At 41.6% G+C, this 27,323-nt stretch overlaps 2 protein-coding genes across 8 annotated transcripts in view; one reads left to right on the top strand and one right to left on the bottom strand.

Moving 5' to 3' along the window:
• The window catches only part of MKRN2 (makorin ring finger protein 2), a 66,007-nt gene extending 64,379 nt beyond the window's left edge, over positions 1-1,628 (top strand). Inside the window, exon 8 of the mRNA XM_066245387.1 lies at positions 155-1,628. Coding sequence (XP_066101484.1) covers positions 155-292 — 138 coding nt within the window. The 3' untranslated portion in view covers positions 293-1,628. The remainder of the gene's footprint in view (positions 1-154) is intronic.
• The window catches only part of RAF1 (Raf-1 proto-oncogene, serine/threonine kinase), a 73,937-nt gene continuing 48,136 nt past the window's right edge, over positions 1,523-27,323 (bottom strand). For 4 of the 7 annotated variants that reach the window (XM_066245381.1, XM_066245383.1, XM_066245379.1 and 1 more), the window contains 17 exons: positions 25,149-25,381; positions 20,080-20,192; positions 17,096-17,198; positions 16,642-16,799; positions 15,400-15,498; positions 13,237-13,390; positions 12,580-12,639; positions 10,186-10,213; positions 9,956-10,083; positions 9,419-9,536; positions 7,661-7,745; positions 6,405-6,581; positions 5,267-5,313; positions 3,918-4,036; positions 3,056-3,187; positions 2,792-2,926; positions 1,523-2,556 (listed from right to left, as the gene is read on the bottom strand). In XM_066245381.1, the coding sequence (XP_066101478.1) occupies positions 2,413-2,556; positions 2,792-2,926; positions 3,056-3,187; positions 3,918-4,036; positions 5,267-5,313; positions 6,405-6,581; positions 7,661-7,745; positions 9,419-9,536; positions 9,956-10,083; positions 10,186-10,213; positions 12,580-12,639; positions 13,237-13,390; positions 15,400-15,498; positions 16,642-16,799; positions 17,096-17,198; positions 20,080-20,192; positions 25,149-25,355 (2,007 nt within the window). In that variant the 5' untranslated portion in view covers positions 25,356-25,381 and the 3' untranslated portion in view covers positions 1,523-2,412. Of the gene's footprint in view, positions 2,557-2,791; positions 2,927-3,055; positions 3,188-3,917; positions 4,037-5,266; positions 5,314-6,404; positions 6,582-7,660; positions 7,746-9,418; positions 9,537-9,955; positions 10,084-10,185; positions 10,214-12,579; positions 12,640-13,236; positions 13,391-15,399; positions 15,499-16,641; positions 16,800-17,095; positions 17,199-20,079; positions 20,193-25,148; positions 25,382-27,323 lie in introns of those variants that run through there. The other 3 variants (XM_066245384.1, XM_066245385.1, XM_066245386.1) reach the window with 3 other exon arrangements.

Here is a 27,323-nt window from a genome sequence, read left to right as displayed (position 1 = left end):
TCAGGCACACATACCTGGGGGCATTTCTAGATACTGCTCTTGGCCTTTTCTCAAATAGCTTTGGCAACCAGAAATGGACAGAAGGAAAATAAGCTGCTCAGCCTTCATGTTGTCATTTATAATAAACAGGCATGTTTGCTGGCTATTTTTGCAGTTCTTCAATTCAGTGCGGCTCTGGGATTTCATCGAGAACCGAGAAAGCCAGCATGTTCCCAACACTGAAGATGTCGATGTAACAGAGCTTGGTGACCTCTTCATGCACCTGTCCGGAGTGGAGTCATCAGAACCCTGAAGGAGAGAGGGTTGCCCCTGCATCTTGAGCTCCGCCAGCAGGGCTTTTCCTAACTGGGGAGTGCAGAGCTGCTTCTGCAGCTCGAGGTGGCGTGTTGCTTGGATTTGAGTGGGGTTGTATTTAACCTTGGTCTCCTCCATTCTCCATTTCTTACAGCCATGAGAAGAGTGAAGGGTATAAAATAACCTAACAAGTGTATGGAATCACTACTTTTATAGCTGATATCTTAGTTGCACCTCAAAGCTCTTTGGGGACCCAAGTTTTCATTGCTTTTAAAACAAACTTGGCCTCTTGTCCTTATGAGCTTTAGCTCCCTAGAAAGTCAACTTGCAGTTGCCCCTAAAGCATTTTTTTTTCTTACGAAAGGATATTTTAACCCTTATAAAGGATTCCTATAGTGAATTTCCATAGTACTTAGCTAGTGTGGGGTCAAAACTTGATCTGTATAGGACTTGATCAGAAACAAAAACTGGGTACTGCACGCTTAGTGTCCCAGGTCAGAACAGGAGTCTCATTGCTGTATATTCAGTAGCAAAGTATAACCCTCTTTCCTTGTGAGGGGGCTCTTGAAGTAGCAGGAAGTACAGGGTAGCAGAGCAGAGGAGCCCCTCATTTCTGGCTGGTGTTGGAGGAAACTTTGTACATGTGCCTCCAGGGAAACATGTCCCTGGCTCTCCCCTGTGGGCACGAGCCCCAAGGTGATTGTGCTGAGGGCTCAGTACACATGTGCTCTTATATGTGGCTCCTGCCCAGGCCACCTAGTCTTTACCTGTAAAGCGTGGCTTCCATTTGAAAATTTGTGAACATTTTAATGGCACCCAAAAAAATTTCTGGTGTTCCAACCCAGCTGTGGTCTTGAGCATGAGTCTCTTGTCAGTTGTGATTTTAATCAAAAGAATATAATCTTTTGAATCAGAACTCACTCTAAGCCTGAATTACCTATTTTTATAAACAGCTATAGATACTAAATATTTTGTAAAATGCATTCAAATGGGTAGAAAAAGGTCTATTCTTACCTGAGTGTAGAGTGCTTTTATGCATAATTTTTATAGTTAACTCTTTAGTGAAGGGTGACAAAGAGCACAGGCAAAGACTGAATTAAATTCACTCCTAGTAGAGGCTCAGGGCCCATTTCCTGCTTCTTGAGTCCTGTTCCAGAGGGAGGAACAAATGGAGAGCTCCAGCTGTGAGCTCAATACTACTCTAAAAGGAAGAAACAGCCATTAGACCTACGTTTAATTTATTTTATTAAAATAACATAACTGAGGAATCATCGGATAATTGTATTTTGTCAGTCACGATAAAAACAAAATTAAAACCCAAATCATCAAGAAAACTTGTATTCCTGGCTTCCTTGCATAAACATGACATGACTGTTGAGAGACAAGGCTGGCCGGTGGCCCTGCCCCATAGGGGCAGCTCTTGGAAGACAAAATTCAGCATGGTGAAGACTGCTCCCTGAGGGCAGAGACTGGGAGGGCAGGCCAGGCGCCTCTTCTGGGAAATCATCCCAATGCACTGGAGACCTCCAAAAAAAGGAAGTGTCCTCAAACTCAAGTTCCCAAGTACCAAAGCAGGCTCCTTTAGGCGGCCGCGATCTCGACAGTCCTGGGCTGGTTGGTGTGTTATGTGCAAAACTATATGTTTGGCGCCACACCGCTATCTCTGAAGAAAAGTCCTTCCTTTGATAAGCATTCCTCATAGGAGCTTATATTCAAAATCCATTTGTCTCCCCCATCAGGGCTGCTTTGCCTACCTTCGTTTCCCTTCCGAGTGCTTTATCTTGTCCTAAAAATACTCGTTTAGCCAAAAGCTGGGGTCCCAGATCCTATACTGCCATCAGCAATCAATGGTACATCTGGAGAAGGCTCAGCTCACGAGCACAAGAGGCGCAGGCAGGGAGCAGGACAAACCAGCATTGTGAATGACTTCCTTCTCCCAGGACCAGAAAGGGTTGAAAAGAAGGCAACATGAAGTAAGGCCCTGTGAGTAGTCTAGAAGGTCCTTAGCAGCAGCTTCTCTGAAAATGAGTTCTCCGCTCCCCTAGAAAGGGAGCAGAAAGGTGGTGCCTGCTGACTTCCCTTCCTCCCCTGGTGGCCTGAGTGCGGGTGCAAAGTCAGCTAGAAGACCGGCAGTCTTGGGGACGTGGTCAGTGTGCAGGCGTTGATATCCTCGGTGTGGGCTGCCCGATGCAGGGATGGCTCAGAAGCGCTCCGGTTGATTTTCGGTAGAGAGTGCTGGAGCAGCTCAATGGAAGACAGGATCTGGAACAAGCCACACAACAGTCTCATTGCGTGGACCCTAGCATTTCCACAGCATCAGCTTTCAATCAGGAATCCAAAGACACAGGCTGTTTTCCTCACCCTACCTTCACCCCTTGTAGAGAACGGGCACCTCCCAATTTAAAAAAAACAAACCATCAATATTTGCCTCCTTGTTAGTCATTAAGAACTCCTGTTTTAACTTCTTCAGCTCCAGTACCTTTGAACTGGGTCTTACCTGGGGGAAAAGAGGCCTCTCTTCTTTAACTTTCTTCACACAGTCAGCTACAAGCCGTTTCATTGCTTTGGGGCAGTTCTTGTATAGTTTGCTAAGGTCTGGGGAGGCATACCCTCGGCCCACCATGAAAATGATCTAAGGGAAAGAAAAGAGTTGAGGGAATGGGTAAATAAAACAATAGTGAAAGCAGCAGCTTCCAACCCTCCAGGTTCTCAGACTGGCAGGAGGTCCAGGGCTTCCACCTGAGTTAGGAAGCACATGTACCTGATCTCGGTTGTTGATGTGGGAGTAAGGCAGCTCCCCGGTCATGAGCTCGTACAGCACAATGCCATAGGAGTACACGTCGGACTGGAAGCTGAACGGGTTATTGTCCTGCATTCGGATCACCTCTGGTGCCTGCAGAGACAGTGTATTCATTACCACCTGGGCCCACACACATCCAGGGGCCAAAGATCTACTGGATGTGGGAGTTCTTTCCTCTGGTTCCATAGCTCTTCCCTAAATGGCCCCCCAACACCCTCAGGCGCTGGCTAGTCCAAGGTCAGGGGTCCTAGACCCCAGGATCCAGCATCTATCACCTAACTCCCCCCTAACCACACTTCAGCATGGTTCTGGATCACCAGCTTCCTCTGGGAAAGCCAAATTCAGGGTGTCTGATGAAAGCATCCCTGAGGTGGCCTGGTGGCCTGGACTTTGGGGGAGTGTGGAGAAATGCTTTAAGTCTGCACATAGAGCCCGACCAGGCGGTGGCGCAGTGGATAGAGCATCGGACTGGGATGCGGAAGGACCCAGGTTCGAGATCCCGGGGTGCCAGCTTGAGCAAAAAAGCTCACCAGCTTGAACCCAAGGTCACTGACTCAAGTGGGGGTTTACTCAGTCTGCTGAAGGCCTGCGGTCAAGGCACATATGAGAAAGCAATCAATGAACAACTAAGGTGTCACAACGAAAAATTGATGATTGATGCTTCTCATCTTTCTTCGTTCCTGTCTGTCTGTCCATATCTATCCCTCTCTCTGACTCTCTCTCTGTCCCTGTAAAAAAAAATTAAATTAATAAAGTCTGCACATAGAGCTCCAAGGCACCTCTTCTGCCCTGCACCCTGCTAGTGGGAGCCTCGCCTCCTCACCATCCACAGAATAGAGCCGGTGGGTTGTTCAACCTGCTGAGAACCACTCCAGCGTGACTTTACTGTTGCCAAACCGAAATCTCCAATTTTCACTGTCAGGCCTTCGTGGAGAAATATATCTCAATGCTTGTTAAGGACTCTGGTTTCAAAACAGTGGTCAAGTTAATTTTGAAAAACTTACCAAAGTTCTTATGAGTACAGCACGTCTCCCCTTCCCCTCTGCCCAGCTTTCTCTGCACTGGATTCACTAGGGTTTCTGAAGTTTTAAAAAGTGCTTTTGAAATGTCCCTTCTTCTGGGAGGCCCAGACGGAATGCTCAGGGTGTGAGGTGTGAGATGATTTGGCTCCAGCCCAAAACAAGGCTGATTTCCCAGCTCCCAGTTACACATGTCCTTTCCACATAATGTAGGCACCTTAAACCCCAAGACTTCTAAGGGTGCAGGCTGCCTTCCAGTGCACCTCAGAGCCGAGCACAGCCTGCTGATTCCTTATATTTCTGCCTATTCTGCCGTCAAATAACAAACTAGCAAGTCCCTCAATAAGTGCTGAATGCTGTCCTGAGTCACTCCTCACTAGAACAGGTACCACTTGGTGACTTCAAAGTCAGAACCACACTTGCCACATTCCCGGGTAAGGAAGCCAGGCAGTTGAAGTCTGACTTGTGATCTGCCACTGCCCAGGAATTCACACCTCCTTAAAACCTGTGGTGTCTGCTTTCATGGCATAATGTGCTGGTCTCCCAAACCCCCCACTACTGAGAGGTATTAATGCCTCAGACACTACCCCAAATAAGCCACATCCCATAACACAACTGTCATGCCTCTCACAGTCAAAAAGCGAAGTTCAGTTATAATCCCACACTCCTTTCAAAGAGAAAGGCCAGAGAAGGGAGGGAGATATAATTGTTATATTTTATGCCCTTTAGTGTGAAAAATACCTTAATTCATTATTTCCAAAAAGCACATTAATTAGGAAGGGGAAGGGCTGATTCTAATAGTAACTTCTAAGGAAACTACTTCTATACATTTAAAGACAGACAACTATAAGTAGTAATTTTGAAAATCTTACATTTGGCTTACAGCTACTTTCTGACCAGATACACATGCTCCACAAACCGGGGGGGGGGGGGGGGATCATAACTACAGAAGCCCCATCCTCCCACCCTAAGTTAAATTCAGCAGTGAACAGCATAATAGAACTAGGTCCATTTCAAGTATAACCAAAAACACGTCTCAACTTTTGTAGAAATTGTCTCAAGGTCACTTTTTGCCGAGATAAACTACAAGTCTCCCTTGTGTTATCCTAAATTTGGAACTGAGCAGCCAAATAAAACCACCACCAAAGGATACTGTTGGATTTCATGTCTCTGTGGATGATGTTCTTGGCATGCAAATAGCTGTGAAGGAAGAATAACTATTAGAAACCATTTAAGAGGCATGGCCAGAGAGCAGCTTCCAACCATAGCTATGCAGCAGACCACCTGAAGGTCTGGCTCCCAGTGGGGTCACCTTCGGGGATTGGCCTGTGCAGATGGGGCCACGTCGTGCCTTACCCTGGAGGGAAAACCACAGCAAAATGCAGCAGCTCTCTTTTACTCAGAAGTAATTCTCACAACCAAATGGCCATCAAATTATAAGCAAATAAATAAAATACAGCATATATCCATACAATAGAAGACTATTCCGCCACAGAAAGGAATGAAGTACCGGCAGATACTACAATATGGGTGAGTCTCTCAAAAACATAACGTTAAGTGAAAGCAGCCAGACACAAAGACCTCTTCTTAAATCCTGAAAACGTTCTAAAATTAGTGATGGTTGCAAAACTCTGAACATGCTAAAAAACCACTGAATTGTACACTTTCAGGGGTGAATTTTATATATGAATTATCTAACTTTTTTCTAAAAAGTAATTGTTACTACATAGTTATTTCCTAAAATGTAAGGTGGAACACAAGATTTTATATAGCACTGACAGGTACAATTCAGCTTAGGCTCCCAGTCGTCTGGGGCATGAGGAGTTCCCGGTCCTCCACAGAGGGGACACTCAAGAGTTCCAGAGCACTGCTCTGGGCTAGCCGGGAATGGAACAGACACCTTTCATAAATGTGGCAAGCACAGACACACAGAAGGGTAGCAGTAGTTAGTGGAGACACTGAGGATGACCTTGAACCATTTTCTAAAAGAAAAACTGTCCAGTGACATCTGAGACCCACAGAGGGCACTGCCATGGCTGCAAGGCTTGGTATCTGGCTGGATTTTGAGGGCAGTGGCTGGAAACTGAATGTGAGGCCCAAGGGAGCACCCTCAGCTCGCTAGAACATGAAAGGCATCATTCCTTCAGCCCATACCAGAGGTCTATCTTCAGCAGTGCAAAAATACCACAGAAATCACTGGATAGACTTGGCTTTTCCTAATCCTGATTCTGACTGAGGGACAAGCTGATTCTTGGACCCAAGCCTTTGTAATGATCAGGTCATCTACTCACTCCATTCCCTGAGCTGTCTGTCGGGCGATGTCAATCAACTGAAACATCTGGAACTTAGTCTCCTGGACATGTAGGTGTTTGTACAGGCTGCTGCCTTCACACCACTGGGTCACAATCGCCAGGTTGTCCTTCGTCATGTACCCCATGAAGAGCAGGATGTTCACATGCCGCGTTTTGCTGGAGAGGGAAAAAAAGAGAAGGCTCTGACCTTCCCTCGTTTCAGAATAGAGAAACAAATCCTGTGCGTTCTTGACACCACCCATACTTACAGTCTGGGTGGCTGGCAGAGCAAACACATAACTGCAGGTAATCTGGTTGGTGTACTGACCTGTCCAAGCAGCCCACCACTATCCACATCAGTAAAAGCCTTATTAGTAGAGAAGACATTCTCTCTATTGGTGTATACTCATGATCCTACCTACAGGGGTCACGAGGACCCCCTCACTGGTGGAATTTATTATTATTCAACTTACAAGTCTAAATAGTGACTCAAAGATTTGAAAGCTGAAGGTTTGACATCCAGAATAAGACAACTTGGCCATAAAAAGAGTTCAAGGAGCCTGACCAGGCAGTGGCGCAGTGGATAAAGTGTCTGACTGGGATGCAGAGGACCCAGGTTTGAAAACCTGAGGTTTCTGGCTTGAGTGCAGGGTTGCTGGCTTGAAGCCCAAGGTCGCTGACTTGAGCAAGGGGTCACTCACTCCCCAGTCAAGGCCCATAAGAGAAAGCAATCAAGGTGCTGCAATGAAGAACTGATGCTTCTCATCTCTCTCCCTGTCTGTCTGTCCCTATCTGTCCCTCTCTGTCTCTCTCTCTCTCTCTCTCTCACACACACACACACACACTCTCTCTCTCTGTCTCTCTCTCTCTCTCTCACACACACACACACACACACAAGCTCATGGAAATAAATGTGGAAATAGAACCTACTTCTCCATACTGCAGACCAAAACTCGAGACAGAACCTGGGTGACTGAGAATAGTGTGCCCAGAGACCTAAAGCAGTGGAAGGGGGTGTGCTCATCAGAAGGAGCTCTTCTGAAGACACCACAAAGCTGGACGGAAACCTTCCACTCCCTTTCACTTGTAAGGGAGGAGTTTCAACCACAGGCCTCCACAGTGAACATTCACTAACCTCCAGTCCCAGCTATAGGCCCTCAGAGACAGATCTGCACCATGTAGCCCACTTACTCTGTGGTTTTTGTACCACCAACCCTGCCACTCCAGGGGGCTGGACAAGCCAACTCTCTACTCACCGCAGGACAGCCACCTCGTTCCTGAAGGCCTGGAATTGCTCTGGTGTGGGGTCAACAACCTTTAGGATCTTTACTGCCACATCTCCTGCAAATCAGTTTGTAGTTAGTACCATCAGTTGAATGATCTACTTTATCCAATAGAAGTCTTAAAAGTGGTATTCACTGCTCCACCTCATACAATTACTATCAGCCTTGTTGTCTCAGATACAAGCAATCTATCCCAAAAATTATGTGGGTTTTTTTGGTTTTTTTTTTACAGAGACGGAGAGTCAGAGAGAGGGATAGACAGGGACAGACATACAGGAATGGAGAGATAAGAAGCATCAATCATTAGTTTTTCATTCTGCATTGTGACACCTTAGTTGTTCATTGATTGCTTTCTCATATGTGCCTTGACCACAGGCCTTCAGTAGACCAAGTAACCCCTTGCTTGAGCCAGTGACCCTGGGTCCAAGCTGGTGAGTTTTTGCTCAAACCAGATGAGCCCGCGCTCAAGCTGGTGACCTCGGGGTCTCGAACCTGGGTCCTCGGCATCCCAGTTCGATGCTCTATCCACTGCGCCACCGCCTGGTCAGGCAAATTAGGTTTTTTTTTTCTAAGGGATCACCTAGACATTTAAGACATCTATCTGGATAATATTCTGTAATAGCAGAATTTCTCAGAGATGCAGGGGCAGGCCACTAGTATACTACATGAATTTTTAAAGGAAAAGGAATCATCCTACATGTAACTTACAAAGGTTTAATCCTGTGCCAGTACTTTAAGAGCCCGATATTTGTCAGATGATTAGGTACAAGTGGCAAAGCCATATATTCATAAAAAGAAGGTACACATAAAATTGGAGATACTTCTCAGTTTTCAACACCTTGAATTTTAATGCTCCATTCATATGATGCTCTTCTCTCAATCTTTGCCCATTTACAAATAAAGATAAAAACAGTAGCACCCAGAGTAGAAATGTAGGCACCAGACACTTTGTTTTCAGTTTTGGTTTGGGTTTAATTTATTAAAATCTGAATTTGTAAGAGTTGGCTTTTTAAGAACATGTAGCATTTTCAAGCAATACTCCCTATAATTCTAACATCCTAAAGCCAGAAGCATTAAAAACCTGACAGAAAATGCAAAGTATTTAAAATGTTGCCAAAATATACAGGCTGTGGCGACAGACATTACAACATTATATTTCTTCCAAGTGACAGTGTTTCCATTATAAGAACACTGACACTCCACAGATTCAAGAATTAATCCCCTATGTGATGGGAATCCCTACAGCCAATCCCACGGCAGAGCAAAGAGAAGCTGTTTGTTGGAAGAGGCTCCTGGTTTTCCTGTGTTTGACCATGATCATATTTGTTCCCCTCTTAGGACCTCAGTTTTCTTGCATGTAAAATCTCTAAGGTGCTTTCCAGCTTTAAGTTTCTAGAATCCATGCTCCTCTCATTTAAGGTGCTTCAAAGTATGTCCCATGTTCAGCCTGTATTTAATTAGTTTTTAAGAAGAGATCCTGACATTTAGGGCTCAACTCTTTTCCACCAATTTCCAATTATCCTGAAGACCTTATCCAATTACAGCATCTTGGAGTTAAAGAATGCTATGAAATCTCACAAATACTAAGTTACAGTCATCATATAGAACCCAGTATCTGTGGAGAGCGCAGCTGTGAGCTGCAGAGCTTGCTGAATTTTATCTGCATCCTAACCCTCTCTGGACTGAAACATGACGTTACCCCAGGCTGTGAAGGAAAAGCCCCAAACTCACCATGCCACTTGCCCTTATAAACAGTTCCAAAGGAGCCCGACCCAATCCGAGTGGAGAGCATCACTTCACTGGCTTCTATTTCCCAGTAATAGCTCGAATCTCTCTGTCCACGAGGCCTCTGAAACAATCAGAGATCATTAAATACACTGCTCACAAAAATTAGAGGATATTTCAAAATGAATATGAAGTGATAAAACATCCCCTAATTTTTGTGAGCAGTATACATTTCATGGAATGGTGAAGGTCAGTTTACCAAGGGTTTCAAAGAAAAGATCAACTCAACTCCATCCATTCTCGTATCTTCTTAAGATAGACATATTAACTGTAATTCTCATTTTTTGTCTTGAGAAAATAACATTTTAGCTGTGTCCTCCCTTACAACAAACCATGTTTCCCTAATGCAAGCAGACCAAAAATGGCACTGCCATTTATAAGATTCATTAAATGTTTTTTATTAGCCTCCCCCCCACCAAATTAAAAGCATTCTCATTTCTAAGTTTTTCTTAGTGAACCCTGAATCCTGTTCACTATACTCACAATTTTGTTTTTCTCCTGGGGCCCAGGTCCTGGGGCCCGCTCTCTCTGTGCCGGCACAGGGGGTTTGGGCTGTGACCAGCCCGTTGGGCTCAGATTGTTGGGACTGCTGGACAAGGCTGAAGGTGAGGCTTAATAGACAAGACAAAATCCACACATGGATAAGCCAAGAGAAGATACACAGCAGAAAGAAAACACCCATTACTATTTGCTAAATGACTTTAGACAAGTACCTGATTCACTGTGGCTTCGGATTGCATCCTGAAACAAAAAAAGAAAGTTGGTCAATTTCTGTACTAGAAAACATTCTCTGGGGAATGGGTAGGGGAGGATTTGCAGGAACAAAGTAGATTATAAAACCTCTAAAATACAGTCTAATTACATACTTTCTTTTGATTAAATTCACCAAATGTCAGTGACTATTATCTCCAAGATTGTTATCAAATATTGGGAGGACTGATGTTAATTTTTCATATATAATGAAAACAAAATTCTTTATCTCAGAAGAAAGCAAAACACACAGCAAACATACTCTTTAAGGAAGTCTGGCAAAATTACTAGCAGCCAAGATCTTGCCAATAATTGGGGATCTGGCTCCAATGAGGCTCAAGAATAGGTGGGGGAGTCAGCGGCAAGCTGTTCTTGCTCCTCTGGAAGTTCATTAGGGCACACTGACCAGAGCTGGTTTGATATCAGCATGACTGTATTATTTATCCAAGCTGAAAATCATGGGAAGATGAACAGATCATAATCCCCTAGTCCAAAATCTCCATTTTACATATAAGAAAACATAATCAGAACAGGGTCACACAGGACCAGTAGATAGCAAAAACAGAACAAGAAACTATCACCATGGATGTCAACTTTGTTCACCACAGGATACTCCTCAGCCTTATGGGCAAGCTCTGAAATTAGTTACCCTGCTCAGGTGAGAAGTCAAATGCTATTTTTAGAATTTATTACATACTGTTTGGGTAGAACAGTTTAAATCAAAACGTCCTCCACAAGACCTAAATCCTCATTTTATATGTTTAGAGTATATAAACAGTACCAAAATAAAACCACTAGGTCTCCACATTCTCAAAAAGGGTATTTTTCTGGGAATTCCTATTCTCTTTGTTTTCTTTGTGTCACCACAGTGAAGACAAGATACTTTTTCACACAACTATTACTGGAATGTTCTCACTCCATACCATCTTAACAAGATTAAAAGAAAAATTATAAACTAAGCCGCCCCTCCCTGTCTTTGGCAGCGTCACCAAAGCAGCCTCAGAATTTACCAATCAAGCCTGATTCTGGGGTTCCCACATCTGTGGAGAGGTGTTTAAGGTTTCAGATTCCCAACCCCTTGCACCCCCACCAGGACTGAGTAGCAGGTCTGAGAGCAGGTGAGACATCCAGGAATCTATGATTTTAAGGACAACAGGATGGCTGCCAGGTGGGCAAAACACTGGCCAAAAACGAACCTGAATTTTATTAGGCTACGCAGTCGCTGCCGCTTTACTGTCCCGCTACTCTGGTCTGGCTTTCAGGCACAGCCTAGCACAAGGTACTTTACTGACCAGAGTCTTGTTCCCAAGTGCTAGGATTTTCTCTTAATGTCACAGTCATTTTCTTCCTGTATCTATTATATACCTCGTATCTTATTCTGTGCTAATTTCTTACAGTTGGATTGATTTATCCTAGAAGAAACTTTTCAATCATCTTGGAATCTAAATACTAAAGAGAAATATAAATGGCTTACACAAAGCAAGAATGTACACTTTAAAAGTGCTGAATCATATGATAAAAAAGTGAATCAAAAAATTAGTCTCTAAAGTACAGAGGAGTTGAGCACAACAGATGCTAGTTATTTTATAATACAGTAATTCAAAAACTTTCACTTTTAATATTTCCTCTGAGTAATAGAGTATTTACACAGGAACAAGTAGAAGAGAAGTAATGGTACATTAGTGTATAATTATCAGGGCTAATCATGATAAAAACAAATAAAATTCATAGCTTATATACACATAACATCCTCACAATAATCTTGTGATATTCTAAGTGTCCCCCCACAAATGACTACTACAGACTCCACAATCAGAAGCCAACTTTTTTGTTGAGTCCCTGCTACCTGACTGGGAGGACAAGTATATGGAAGTGACTTGAGGGCTGAGTGAGGTACGCTGTGCACTAAGTGGCAAGTGTCTCTGAGGGTTTTCAAGGAACAAACTGTGATGTAGAAAGAGCACACCTGTTTGTGTCTGGTAAGTTTTTCAGAGGATTTTCAGGGCATATCAACTAAACTACATTTGGTCTCTAACAAGGTATAAAAAGAATAGTGATGCTGTACTGACTGTATAATCTAGCATTTGCCTTGGGTTGGAGTTGATTTATTTTTAAGTTTTTAATGCTCTTAGCCTCAAACTCACATTTGAGAAACTTATTTCTCCTATCAGCAATACCACAGTATTATTTTTACTTCTATATACTATTAACCCCTCTCAAAAACACATGAAAACAAGTCTGACAAGAAATATAAAATTTAACGTAGTGATTGTTTCATTTTTGATAGTCTACTGTCCGACAGTCTTAGCAATCCTGTTAATTGACAAGAAAGCAAAGGCATGAAGAAGAATACCTACTCTTCCCCTCACACAAAATCCTCTGGACCACGCCCTGGGAGAAGCATTCAGGCTGTTATTCTAGTCCAAAGCAATGAGAAATAAAGAAGAATAAAGAACAAAGGAAGTATTTTAAGTGGATTCAGTTATTAAAGATGAACTAGAAAGCAAACCAAACAAACAGAACATACATACCAAAAACCATGACAAGAAAAAGCAGTTTAAAAACACTAGCTTTGGACACTTTTATATCTCCCTAAATAGCTGCTTATTAAAATTCTATGACTCCACCTTTTGATTTCTAAATAAAAACATTTAAAGTCTTTCAGAGAGTTTGTAGTTCTCCATCACTATTATTTTCCTTCCCACACTAAAATCAAACTACTCTTTATGTATCTTATTCACTAGCTGAAATCCCATTCAAATCTGACATGGGAAATATGAGTTCAAATGTTAACATTTCTTCAAGAAATCTTAGTTCTCCACTTGAAATGATATACCAACTATATTATTAAACCAGTCTAGTAGTGGATAAAAAATAAATTCAAAAAGTCCAGGGAACTGAGAAAGTGCTGCAACATTCCTTATCAGGTTTGAAACCCAAAACTCTCTGGCATAACAGTCACCCCCACCCAAATGCTGACTGATGCCCACTGCCACCCCCAACGGCCCTATTACCTCAATCATCCTGCTGTCCACAGGCAGGGTGGTGCTGACCATGTGGACATTGGGTGTGGATGTCGACCTCTGCCTCTGGGACAGGGAACCTTCAGAGGAGGGGCTGGAGGTGGTGAACGTGAAGGCGTGGGGTGTGGAGTATCTGTGCTGGGAACTAGGTGAGGAAGAGAAAGACATTCCATGACTGACCCACATGCCTCTCCACTGGAAATAGTCCTTCAACAGCTTACTTCATTAAGATACTCTGGGGCAGGCCCTGGCCGGTTGGCTCAGTGGTAGAGCGTCGGCCTGGCGTGCAGAAGTCCCGGGTTCGATTCCTGGCCAGGTCACAGGAGAAGCGCCCATCTGCTTCTCCACCCCTCCCCCTCTCCTTCCTCTCTGTCTCTCTCTTCCCCTCCCGCAGCGAGGCTCCACTGGAGCAAGGATGGCCCGGGCGCTGGGGATGGCTCCTTGGCCTCTGCCCCAGGCGCTAGAGTAGCTCTGGTCGCGACAGAGCGACACCCCGGAGGGGCAGAGCATCGCCCCCTGGTGGGCAGAGCGTTGCCCCCTGGTGGGCGTGCCAGGTGGATCCCGGTCGGGCGTATGCGGGAGTCTGTCTGACTGTCTATCCCCGTTTCCAGCTTTGGAAAAATACAAAAAAAATAAAAAATAAAAAAAGATACTCTGGGGCAGACTCTACTTGCACTACCTTTTACAAAATGTTCTTTCGATATGTACCATTTTAAAATTTCTGTCTAGGTGCTTTTGCATGCAAATTTTTGAAAAGGAAGTAATACATGCTCTTAAAATTCACACGAAAAGAACACCACATTGTAAGTTTTCTTCTTTTTAATAAATCACCTGTAGAAAATATGCCAAATTTTTAGACCATCTCTGGGAAAGAACAGATTAGTATTTGCCAACCTACTAAGCTAGGTGGAACTTGCCCAGTTTAGAGACTAAATTAGAGAAAAGAAAATTATTAACAGATGGTTAGACCTGCTGAACATGTCTACAAAAAGGTCAGTACTTTATCTAAGTGTGCGTCCTCTTCCCCCATAACCAGCTCACAAACCCTATTAATGTGAATTCAGTTTTTAGGTCGCAACACCTAACTATGTAGTTAATCACTGGCCTCTTTCAGCCAATAACACTCCCCCCCGCCCCAACCAGTCTAGAAGCACATGTTAGGTGAGACATTTTCACTGCTAGCTCTGAAAATGTTTTGCTCAGATTCAAGTACCGACATGCATGAATTTAATGGGTAAAAGGCTAGTTTTACTAACAGAAATTGTTCTAAGGCCTTGAAAAATGGCCTTCCCAGGTAATTCAATGTTTATATGCCCTCAGAGGCCTGGTTTTCTTCTGTGAAATTTTCAGAATCAAGTACAGTTTTTTGGTCAGACTTCCTTTTCAAATAATCAAGAAAAATGAAATCATACACAAATATATATCCAGATATTATTTCAATACTAATCCCTTGTCCTAAGATAGGGGCTGCTTTTAACAATTCTGTGGTAGTTTTATAAAGGTCATTAAATATTATACAATTATATATACATTAAAGTCAGATTTTGGACACAGATAAAGATTATTTTAAATAGATATAGATTATTTATTTTAGGTTCCAAATTCATGTGTAACACTAAGCAAGACTTGTGAACTCAAGAAAACTCTGATTTTCAAGCTGGAAAACAGTCAAGACAAGGTATGTTCAAACTCACAGGTACATTACAAAGGATATATTAAAAACCTAATTAGATTCTTTTCTAGGACAGCAGTCTATTAAATATTAAATAGCATGGTCTTAGCAATGCAGGCCGTAATAAGCATTTCTAAGTTGGAGGTTTTATTTTTATTACATCACTATGTAGCTCCGGGACCCTCTCCCTGAGGCTCTCACTACATTACTGCAGAAGGCAAAATCTGAAGGTTTTTAAAATGTGAAGAGTTATGAGGGGCAAACTAGTCAGAGTCACTTTCCAAAATGTAAGAACTACAAAACCACAAAGAGAAAGTTTGACATTTTGCTGTAATACCAATATTAATGCTCTAAGAAGCTCTATTAAGTTCCACAGAAGCAGCAAAGGGCTACACAGAGAAAGAATGTAAAATCAGGACCTTTGTCTTTGCTATTCAACCCAATGTAACTTCCAAAAAAAAAGGTGTAGGTATAAAAATTACCTAACAGGCATCCGAGAAACAGACTCTCGCATCCGGCGCATTGTCAAAGAAGGCAGTGCTGGGGCCCCACTATCACCAATAGTGGAATTTGGAAACAATCTAAATGAAATCAGAGAAAGACTAATTTATAGATTTGCAGTAATTTTACAAAGTCAGCCTGCCTTGCCTTGCAAATTGACAGCTCCTCAAATTGAACTTTTCCTTCTCACATTTTCTTCAGTCATTTTAGGCTACCCAGAGTAAAGAGAGACACAATGTTTTTTTAAAACTCTGGTAAGGTACTTGATAACATAAACCACATTGAGTTTTTCTGGAAACATTCTGTCTTGGAAACACATAGATGAAAAGACTGAAATATGAAGAATAAATCACATTTAGCATCAAAAGTCATAGTAAAAGGAAAAGTGATATGGCATTAATTAGGCATCTTCTTTCTAAGACATGAGTTTGTGCTCAGCAATTTTATATGTTCTTAGGCAATCCTCAAAAGAACACTGTAACAAAGACAATAACTTCCTTTTTCAGATGAACTAAGGCTCACACGTGGTTATAGTTACTTAATGACATCACTGAAATTTTTACCTGTGTCTACAGGACTCCAAAGTTTGTGCCATTTATCCTACACAAGGTCTCTTCACAAAAGCAGCATGTCACTATCACAAAAGTAAAACAATGTTCCCACAGTGGTTTAATGACAACACTCCCTTAGTATATCCTTCAAAAATGGTAAAGTCTAGAATTTGGCTTTTCATACCACTATTAGCAGTTTTTAAAAGGCACTTTGGAATATGTACTTTTGATTTAATCTTACTAAAAGATATTCTATCTATATAAAATATATTTTGGTAAGTGGTTTATCTCCTGAGAGAAAAAAATGTCTTTTAAGGTTTTACACTCAAACCATTTCTAGACTGTTTCTCCAGTGAGAGGTGAAGACAGCAACTGCTAGCAAACTAACAGATGACACTGTCTTTTTGGTTTTTAGATCCCTTAATTCTTTACATTACTGAATCACAGTGTGACAACTTCTATGACAGATAATAGTCATTTTAGAGAGATATGCCATACTAAAACTTGGTTTCAGAAATGTCATGTTTCTAAAATAGGTGGTTTCCAGATCATGACAATTCGTTAACCAAGTTCAAAACTCTGACTTGTCAGCCAAAGGTACAATGAGCACCTTCAAAAGAGGTCATACTTTGCCGACACCTTATAGTTTTTAAAAACAGAATAATGCCTTACAAGAGTTGTCTGACATTACTCCAGTCCACACACATAGTAGGTACTTTGGTGCTACAGTGCTCATGAAATTTGTAGCCACAAGTCTGACATCGAAATCCATTTAGCAGAAACTTCTGACACATGTCACAGAAGGCTAGCTTCAGGAAAGTCTTCCGAGCCTGGAAGGACAAGAACATAGGTGTAAATGATGCTGAATAAATGAAAGGTGACAAAAGACAAAATAATTTCCTTCCTGAACCTCAAGAGGTTTCATAAAATGAAAAAACATGCTTTCAACATTTGTAAAATCCACACCTAGAAATTAAAGCAGAGCTATGACTAAAGAAGCCTAAATTACCTTACTGTAAAACGGGCATAACTACAGCTTTAAACATACAGGCTGGTTACCTCTGAGAAATTCCTGCTGGTGAAAGCACCCAATATGCCACAAAGAGAGAAGAGATCTGTAACTCACAAAGTTGTGTGTTGTGAGGGGAACATGATCCAGGAAATCTACTTGAAGTTCTTCTCCAATCAACGAGGCAGCATCAGTATTCCAATCTAAACGTGCTTTTTTACTAAAGGGGATTTAAAAGAACATAATACAAAAGGGAAATGTTTAAATGAATTTAATACCAGTAACAACACAGCTATCATTTATCTCCTGCTACATAAACAAAAAACTTAATCACAGAGAAAATAAATTTACTTAATTCACACAACAAACCTATGAGGTAGGCATTATTATTATTCCAATCTTAAAAATGAAGAACTGGGCCTGGCTTGTGGTGGCGCAGTGGATAAGGCGTTGACCTGGAATGCTGAGGTTGCCAATCTAAAACCCTGGACTTGCCTGATCAAGGTACATATGGGAGTTGATGCTTCCTGCTCCTCCCTGCCCTCCCCTCTCTAAAATGAATAAATAAAATCTTTAAAAAGAAAATTAAAAACCAATAATAATGAAGGATTGGCCCCTAAGAAGGTAACTTGCTCAAGGCAACACAGTGAGTCTAAAGGCCTATTATTGGGATCCAGGTTGGTTGGATTCCAAAGTTTACGCTCTTAGAATCAAGTTTGCTTTAAATAATGAAATAGAACAATCTCATGATAAAGTAAATATGTAATAAAGTGGACATTTTCATATTAAAATTCTATTTAAAAAAACCAAAAATCTTATAAAACAATTTATAAATACTGTTACAGCAGCAAAATTTCATCTTTCCTTGCCTACTTCAATCTAGAAGGTAAGTAGAAAAGAATCACAAATGAAATGCATTTTTCTATTAATAATAGCCTCAAATCTGTAGTTTGCAGAGTCTATAAATATAAGTTGACGGGAGACTTGACTGTCTTAATGTTTACTCTGAGACCACTTTTTCTGTGCTTAAACAAGACAGAAAAATCAATACACTGAAGCAAAAGTTAATGCCTACTTCCTTTCTCATGTCTTGTCTAGTTAATCAAGCCCATCATCCTAAATGATGAATACTCTTAGGGAAAGAACAAACATAATACAGCACATTCAAACCTCTAGCTTTGCTCACCAGAAGGCTATTACAGCCATATTTTTAAAAAATTGGTTATCTAAAAGTAAGTAATTGATTCTTAATATAAGTCCCTATATAAGGTCTGGGAAATCCCTTTCACTCCAAAGGCCTGTTTTGTCCTAATGAAAAAAGGGGGGTGGCCCTGTTTCAGGTGCTGTCTGTACAAGAAAGAACCTAGGGTAGGTCCAAAACAATGCAGCCCTAAATGAGAGTGGACCAAGCTCCTCAATGTCTCAGACTCTGGAATTTATTTATTTTTAAGCCAGACAGAGAGAGAGAGATACAGAGAGAGACAGGGACAGACAGGATGGAAGGGAGAGAGATGTGAAGCATCAATTCTTCATTTCAGCATCATGGTTAGTTGTTCATTGATTGCTTTCTCATATGTGCCTTGACTGGGGGGCTACAGCAGACTGAGTGACCCCCTTGCTCAAGCTAGCAACCCTGGACTCTCAAACCAGTGACCTCTGGGCTCAAGCCAGTGACCATGGGGGTCATGTCTAATATCCCACGCTCAAGCTAGATGAGCCCGAGCTCAAGCCGGCGACCTTAGGGTTTCAAACCTGGGTCCTCAGCATCCTAGTTCGATGCTCTATCCACTGCGCCACCACCTGTTCAGGCTCTAGTATTTTTTTCTTAAATAAGTTTTATGTTTGTTTGTTTGTTTAGAGTATAAGGGAGACAGACAGAAAGGGAGAGAGATGAGAAGTATCAACCTGTAGTTGTGTCACTTTAGTTGTTCACTGACTGCTTCTCATAAGTGCCTTGACCAGGGGGCTACAGCCGAGCCAGCGTTCCTTTACTCAAGCCAATGACCTTGGGATCATGTCAATGATCCCATGCTTACAGTGGAGACCTCGAGGCTTTGAACCTGGGATCTCAGAGTCCCAGGCCACCGTCTATCCACTGTGCTACCACCAGTCAGGTACTCTTAAAACAAGTTTTATTTCTCATACAGTTTTGGAGGTTGGAAGTCTAAGATCAGGGTGACAGCATGGTTAGGTTCTGGTAAGACCTCTCTTCCTGGCTTAAAAGTGGCTGCCTTCTCACTGTGTCCTCACATAGCTGGGATCTCTAATCTTTAAGAAGCACTATATATCAACTTGGGGACCAACTTAGGGCTATACCCAGGTAAAAATGACATCAGCTTTGAAGATTTCCACTTCAACTCTATCCCCTAAGCTGAGGGGAATAGCATACACAGAGGAATTTATGCTCACTCTTTTGAGTAGCATCATTCTGTAGAGGCTATAACTCTCAGGCAGGGGACTCCTTTAAATAAAACAGATGTAAACTGAAGCTCAATAACAGAACTAGCACTTTCCGAGAAGGTAAAGACTGACCCACATTTTGGGGGAAGAGTAACAGATAACGAGTAACTGTGAATGGCTCAGACATCCTGAGTTACTCCTTCTAGCCAAGGAGGCGATGCCTCTCTGTCTTGCCACTATGGATCTTTCTTGAAGTAGAAATTCTGCATCTTTCAGCCTTGTGTCAGTCAAACTGTAGGGATTCAGTAAACATTAACTTAATAAAAATAATTACAGGAGTCAATCTCTTGAGAATAGCTTCCATTAATTGTAAACAATGCAAACACTTTCTGAATACCTACTCTGTGCACTGCATTATAAGCAAACACAAAAATCTGCTCTCAAGAAACATGCTGTTTGACACTACTGTTTCCATGTATAAAAACACTTCAAGTTTTTCAATACAATGTTTTCAAGTAATAATCTCAAACTTTTAGTACTTTATTTTACTGAATTGCCTCTTTATTAAACAAGGATATACAAATATACAATATTTTACAGGAAGCTAGTAAATTTCTTTAAAAACAGATAACAGTTATTATTTGAAGCAAGGAAATCCCTACTAGCACGAAGGAGAACCTGACTGACTTTTGAGTTCTTACCCTTTGTGTTCGTGGAGAAGTCTGAACACTGCACAGCACTCCGGTTGCAGGCCCCTCACCTTCAGTGCTTTCATAAGGCAGTCATGCAAGCTCATTCCATTTCGTACATTGACCTACAAACAAAGGACCATCTTTAGGACAAACACAGGCTACATACCCCATGGAAAGGTGAGCACAGAAATAAATACACCAGTCTGTAAGGGTGCATGTAGAAAGAAACTTATGACAGCACTATTTATAATGGTGCACACACACACAGACACACACAACCACACTATCCAGCAAGAGGTGAGTGCTTAAAGTAAGGAACATCTGTTTACGTCACATTATGCCACTATTACAATACTCATAATGACTTGGAGGGAGGAGTATCCATGATATGTTAATTGGGGGAAAATATTTTTCAGAATAATACAAAGTAAGGTTAAAGGGTGAGGAACTGTTTATTTTTATATATATATATATAATAACTCCTTGATGTTAACAGCTAGGTGTATATCTTTTGGGAGAGAGAAAATAACTTTTCCTTTACACATCTCTAATTTGTCTGATTCACTAAAATGTACATGCAAGCATAAACATCCCCCAAAAGAAAAACAAGCCAATCTGATCTATAAAGAAACATGAGTTTTTTGATCAAATATCCGTATTTAGCTCTGGCTGGATAGCTCAATTGGTTACAGCATTGTCCCAAAGCATAGAAGTGACTGGTTCGATCCCCAGTCAAGGCATATACAGTGTGAATAAATTCACTCTTCCTGTCTCTTTCTCTCCCTTCCTCTCTCTATAAAATCTCAGTAACCTCCAAAACACAGTGAAATATAATGAGTTGAACTATGAAAAGACAGTAAGAATGAGGACAAAAAAGAATAATAAACACTAACAGTATTGGCCTGACCTGTGGTGGTGCAGTGGATAAAGCGTCGACCTGGAAATGCTGAGGTTGCCGGTTCGAAACCCTGGGCTTGCCTGGTCAAGGCACATATGGGAGTTGATGCTTCCAGCTCCTCCCCCATCTCTCATCTCTCTCATCTCTCTCTCATCTCTCTCTCTCTCTCCCCCCTCTCTAAAATGAATAAATAAAATTTTAAAAAATTAAAAAAAAAAACCCCACTACATAGTATTTGACCTACATCAAATACTATGTAGCAATGGTTTGAAAACTGTCTAATCCTATATTGTATCATTAGACTGCAAGAACTGGACAGTTCTCTAATAGTATGAACAGCCTGATCAGGCAGTGGCGCAGTGGACAGAGTGTAGGACTGGGACATGGAGGACCCAGGTTCGAGACCCTGAGGTCACCAGCTTAAGCACAGGCTTGTCAGTTGAGCAAGACTCACCAGCTTGAGCCCAAGGTCACTGGCTTGAGCAAGGGGTCACTCAGTCTGCTCCCCGGTCAAGGCACATATGAGAAATCAATCAATGAACAACTAAGGAACTGCAACGAAGAATTGATATTTCTCATCTCTCTCCCTTCCTGTCTGTCTGTCCCTATCTGTCCCTCTCTCTGACTCTCTCTGCCACAAAAAAAAGAGTAGTACAAACATTCATGTACATCCTTGTGCCTCCTGACCATCCAGAGTACAACTGTAACAAAAATTTTTATTTTAAAAATGTGTAAGGCAACATTAGAAAAGGCAAATGTGTGTTCTTCTTGTTTCTATTATCAAACATGATTTTAAGTTAATAAAACTATAACTGAAACTAATTTCATTTTTTGGAAGAAAACAAAAAAAAAACCTCCCGGAGGTCAGTAAGCATGACAAAAACTACTCAAAGGGTTAAATATTCCCTAATCTAGTGGGGTTCTCAAATGTGGCTGCTACTGTAATCATACAAGAGGCTTATGAAATACAGATTCCCAGCCTCTCTCCTCCAACACATCCAAGGATCTGATTCAGTTAATTTTTTTTTTAATCAAGTGAGAGGTAGGGAGACGGAGAGACAAGACTCCCACATACGCCCTGACCAGGATTCACCCAGCAACCTCCACCATCTGGACTGATGTTCTGCCTATCTGCACTGCTGCTCCGTTGCTCAGCAACTGAGCTATTTTAGCACCTGAGGCGAGGCCATGGAGCCACCCTCAGCGCCCAGGGCCAACTTGTTCATTTGAGCCATGGCTGCGGGAGGAGAATGGGGGAAGGTGTGGAGAAGCAGATGGTCACTTTTCCTGTGTGCCCTGACAGGGAATTGAACCTGGACTTCCACACGAGAGGCTGATGCTCTACTGCTGAGCCAACAGGTCAGGGTCTTCTTCAGTTAATCTTGAGTGAAGTCTAGGAATCTGTATTTTAACCTGCTTTGTCAGGTGATTCTAATTGTAAACAATGGTTTTTAGCTATGATCCAATTCCTCATCTAATAATAAGCAGTAGCAATTAGAGACACGTTTTCTCAAAACAAATGACAAGAAAAAATTTTAAATAAGCATCTATTAATTATTACTTCTAAAATTATTTAAATCAGATATACATCCTCTGTCATTCTCCCCCCTACAATTGCCCATAGATATGTCATGAAATCAGTTTACTCTAATTCCTGGAGCCCATAGTAATGATGAGAGTTATTTTGGGTCCCAGCAGTGAAGCAACCTGGGGATAATTAGAAACAGTTGACTGATGGTGCTGGCCAGCAAGTGTCTCCTTTCTTCTTTAGTGTTCCCCTGAAACTAGGTGCCTTGTGAAAGAAGCTGGTTCTTCCAGAGGTAGATGCTCTATCTCTAGTCAAAGGAACAGGAGAAACTAACCTTCTCATGAACTGTAGGAGAAATCAAATTTCCAAAACACTGGTTCCCAACTACCAGCTGGCTCAAATGAAGACTGCCAAGGACTACACAGATGTTGAAAAAAACTCAAATAATCATAGCTACCATTTTACTTATAAATTAGTCACTGTATCCAGCATGAGTCTCATTTCATCAAAGTCGGGGAATAAAGGCTCAAAATATTATGTAACTGGTCTAAATGATACAGCTAATTAAAGGCAATACAGGGATTTAAATTTAAGCCTGCTTGTCTTAAAGGTCCATGCTCTTAATTATGCCAAACTAAGTTTCAGTCCCCCAGGCAAACTACTAGTAGGTGAGGATAGAGAAGACAGTGCAGTAACACCCAGAAGTGGCAACATATGATCTTCAGCTTCATATTACATTCATACTTTCTACCTGGGCTCTCCATATAAGAGTAGAAAATTGAAACAGTAGGTAAAAAATGCTTTGCAAATGAAAGACCACTTTTGAAATATAAGGGGATTATTACTATTTATTTTGTCAATCACTAAACTTTCATTTTTTATGAAAGGAAACAAAAAAAATTTAAACTGTAAATGTCTTTTGCATTTTGCCTTCAATTCAAATATACCTAAATACAATACTGAAACGAGGAGGCCCTTAGGTTCATAAAAGTATAAAGGAATTTATTAGTAAACTGAGGAAAGTGGATTGTTCGAACAAATTGAGGAAACTCTGAACTGGACCTCCCAATCTCGGAACCCTGACTCTCCTAAATACAAAGACTAAACACAACGCACGGATTTTATGATTTTACACAAAGAATAAAAGGTGAAAAAGAAGGAGATGTGGAAATTTGAACTAAGGTCTTCTCAAATGTCCCACCAAGCAAAATTAGCACAACTTCATTTTTCTGTTTCAACCAGGTGGGTTTTTCCCCAAGGACAGAAAGAAATTTTCTGAGCAGTAATTTTTTTAAGTTAGGGGTCTGTGTCAGAAAACTGAGTAGCAATGTCCTGCCATGATGCCAATAGGAATCTGTCACTGATACTACAAAAACAAGCTCTGTAGAAAGAACTGCTGGTGCTAGTGCTCTGGAAAAAATGATGATGCTGTGATTTCTAAGCTACCAACCCACTTTGCCCATGGCCTATGAATTTTAACAAAATACTCTTTTCTAGGTAATTTTATATTCTTTCAAATACTTGATTGTAATATCAAAAAAATTTTTAAGTGAACATTGCTTTAATATTCAGAAGAAAATAACTTTTTAATTATTAATAATTTTAAAAATTAGCTAGAAAAGTCAAAGGGAGCTTTTCAAAAGAAAGTCTTTGAGGCCCTGGACAGGTAGCTCAGTTGGTTAGAGCATCATCCTGATACACCAAGGTTTGATCCTCGGTCAGAGCACACACAAGAATCAAAAACAACCCTGGCTGGCTGGCTGTAAATTGAGTGTTGGCCTAGCATATGGATGTCCTGGGTTCAATCCCTAGTCAAGGCACACATGAAAAGTGACCATCTGCTTCTTTTCCCCTCCCTCTCCCTCTTCTCTCACAGCCAATGGCTCAAGTGGTTCAAGCATTGGTCCCAGGCGTTGGATAGCTCAGTGGAATGAGCATCAGCCTCAGGCACTGAGGACAGCTCAGTTGATTCAAGCATTGGCCCCAGACAGGTGCCGGTGGATCCTGGTTGGTGTACATGTGGGAGTCTATTTCCCCTCCTCTCACTTAAAAAAACAAACAAACAAACCCAAAAAAACAACCGCCTGACCTGTGGTGGCAGTGGATAAAACATCGACATGGAACACTGAGGTCACCAGTTCTAACCCCGGGCTTCCTGCTCCTTCCCCTTTTCTCTCTCTCTCTCTCTCTCTCTCTCTCTCTCTCTCTCTCTTTCTCCCTCTGTCTCTCTCTCCCCCACCCCTCTCTAAAATGAATAAAGAAAAAACTGTAAAAAAAAAATCAACCAATGAATGCATATATAAGTGGAACAACAAATTGGTTTCTTTTTTCTCTCTCTCTCTCAAAATTAACTTAAAAAAAAAAAAGTCTGAAATATATCCCCATAAAAATGTACTGTATGGATGAAGTGAAGAAAAGAAGACATACCAGGCAAGAGTAATAATAGAAGAAAAGCCATGGTTTGGGGAAAAATAGAGGTTGTGAAACGAACACAGCCATATAAAGTAATAGTATCTGCAACTGGAAAGTCAATTAATGAAGACCCTAAGTGACAGCGAAGATTTTGCCTGTTTATAAGGTAGGCAACATAATCCATAATGTTTCCTTAAGGCAGATGGACAACTAATTTTTCTGAATGGAATGTTCACATACCACCGTTCTCTGCTTGTTTGGCAAGAAAACACGGATAGTATTGCTTGTCTTAGAAGAGTCCGTAAGTTTGCCATCATCTGATGCTCGGCGCTGATAGCCAAACTGCTGAACTATCGTGGGGGAAATGCAGCTGGTGCCGTCAAACACTGCATCTTTGAATCCAAAACCATTGCTGATCGTCTTCCAGGCTCCCTGTATGTGCTCCATTGATGCAGCTTACACAATACTTAAACCTGGTTTAAAAAAATAAAAAAGAAATAATTGTAATTCTAAAACATAAGCAATTAACTCAACAACACAGTATATAAATTGTGAAAAATAGTGGTACGTAGGCTTTTTTTAAAAATCACTTAATTTTACTTATTTTTATTTTATGACAGTAAGAACACATGAGAGGCCCTGGCTAGTTGGCTAAGTGGTAGAGCATCGGCCAGGCGTGTGGAAGTCCCGGGTTCAATTCCCGGCCAGGGCACATAGGAAGCACCTATCTGCTTCTCACCCCTCCCTCTCTCCTTCTCTCTGTCTCTCTCTTCCCTTCCTGCAGCCAAGGCTCCATTGGAGCAAGTTGGCCCAGGTGCTGAGGATGGCTCTATGGCCTCTGCCTCAGGCGCTAGAATGGCTCTGGATGCAGCGGAGCAATGCCCCAGATGGGCAGAGCATTGCCCCCTAGTGGGCATAGAGGGTGGATCCCAGTCGGGCACATGCAGGAGTCTGTGTCTGCCTCCAGGCTTCTTGCTTCAGAAAAATACAAAAGAAACATGAGATACTCTTGACAATTTTTAAGTGTACAATATTGTTGACTATAGGAACAACATTGTACAAATCTCTAGGTCTTACTTATCTTGCTTAAGTAAAACATTTTGCCCTTTGATTAAAAACTCCCCAGTTTCCCCTCCCCCAAACCCTTGGCAACCACCATTCCATTCTGATTCTATGTATTTTACTTTCTTGAAAGTAATACTTTCTGCTTAAATTATTCAGAAAACTTTTATTAGTATATTTCTAAAAAATATTTCATAGACAACTTAAAAAAGAATTAACAAGGTGGGGACTAGAGATCAAAAGATTCATCAAGGGTTAAACTATCAGTTAAAAGCCAATCTGGAACATGAGCTCAGGTCTCCTGACTAAAGTCTAATACAATTACATTTCTTTTCTTCAGTTCTTGTATATTAAGTATGAGCAACTACACTTGAGTATGAGTAACATGTTAGTACTATGAGGAATTATTTTTAAAGTGTAAGCCATAATTTTCTGCATTCAAGGAAGGAAAAGTACTTCTAGGATGTTGTGTTAGACATTAGATATAAATTACCTCATTTAATTTGTGTAAGAACCCCCAAAATTTTAAATCCCTTTCTCCAGCCACCCTTTATTTTTCTTATACAAATGAAGCCCAGAAAAATCATGCTGCTTGCCCAAGAACACCAAGGTGATATATAAAATAACCAGATTCTACATCTGTTTTAAGTCCATGAATTTTCCACCATAATATTCAGAGTCCCGTTTTGGTGTAGAAACAAAGCTTATACAAACGCAAGCAAGACAGTCACTCAAACAAAAATAACCAAACGTCTAAATGGGCAACAAGAAAACCACAATAGAATTCCATTGTTACATAACAGTTAAGTCAGATACTTTGCAGTGCAGACACACAGTGCCCTGACTTTGACAAAGAGGTAGCAACAATGCAGAAATGAGCACTATGTGCCTGACTAGGCGATGACACAGTGGATAGAACTTCGGGCTGGGACACGGAGGACCCAGGTTTGAAACCCCGGGCTCACCAGCTTAAGCCTGGGACCATAGACATGACCCCAAGGCCACTGACTTGAGCAAGGAGTAACTTGCTCTGCTGGAGCCCCCCAGTCCAGGCACATATGAGAAAGCAATCAGTGAACAACTAAGGTGCCGCAACAAAGAACTGATGCTTCTCATCTCTCTCCTTTCCTGTCCCTATCTGTCTCTCTCTCTGACTCTGCCAGAAAAAAAAAAAGGAAATGAGTGCTTTGTATTGTCCTTTAGAAAACAGTGAGGCTGACATAGAATCACACCCTTGCCTGACCAGGCGGTGGCGCAGTGGATAGAGCGTCGGACTGGGATGCAGAGGACCCAGGTCCGAGACCCCGAGCTCATCTGGTTTGAGCAAAGCTCACAAGCTTGGACCCAAGATCG

The sequence above is a fragment of the Saccopteryx bilineata genome, chromosome 10, assembly GCF_036850765.1.
Source record: "Saccopteryx bilineata isolate mSacBil1 chromosome 10, mSacBil1_pri_phased_curated, whole genome shotgun sequence".
Lineage (NCBI taxonomy): Eukaryota > Metazoa > Chordata > Mammalia > Chiroptera > Emballonuridae > Saccopteryx > Saccopteryx bilineata.
The sequence above is the reverse complement of the archived record's forward strand: the minus strand, read 5'-3'. Positions and strand labels throughout refer to the sequence as shown.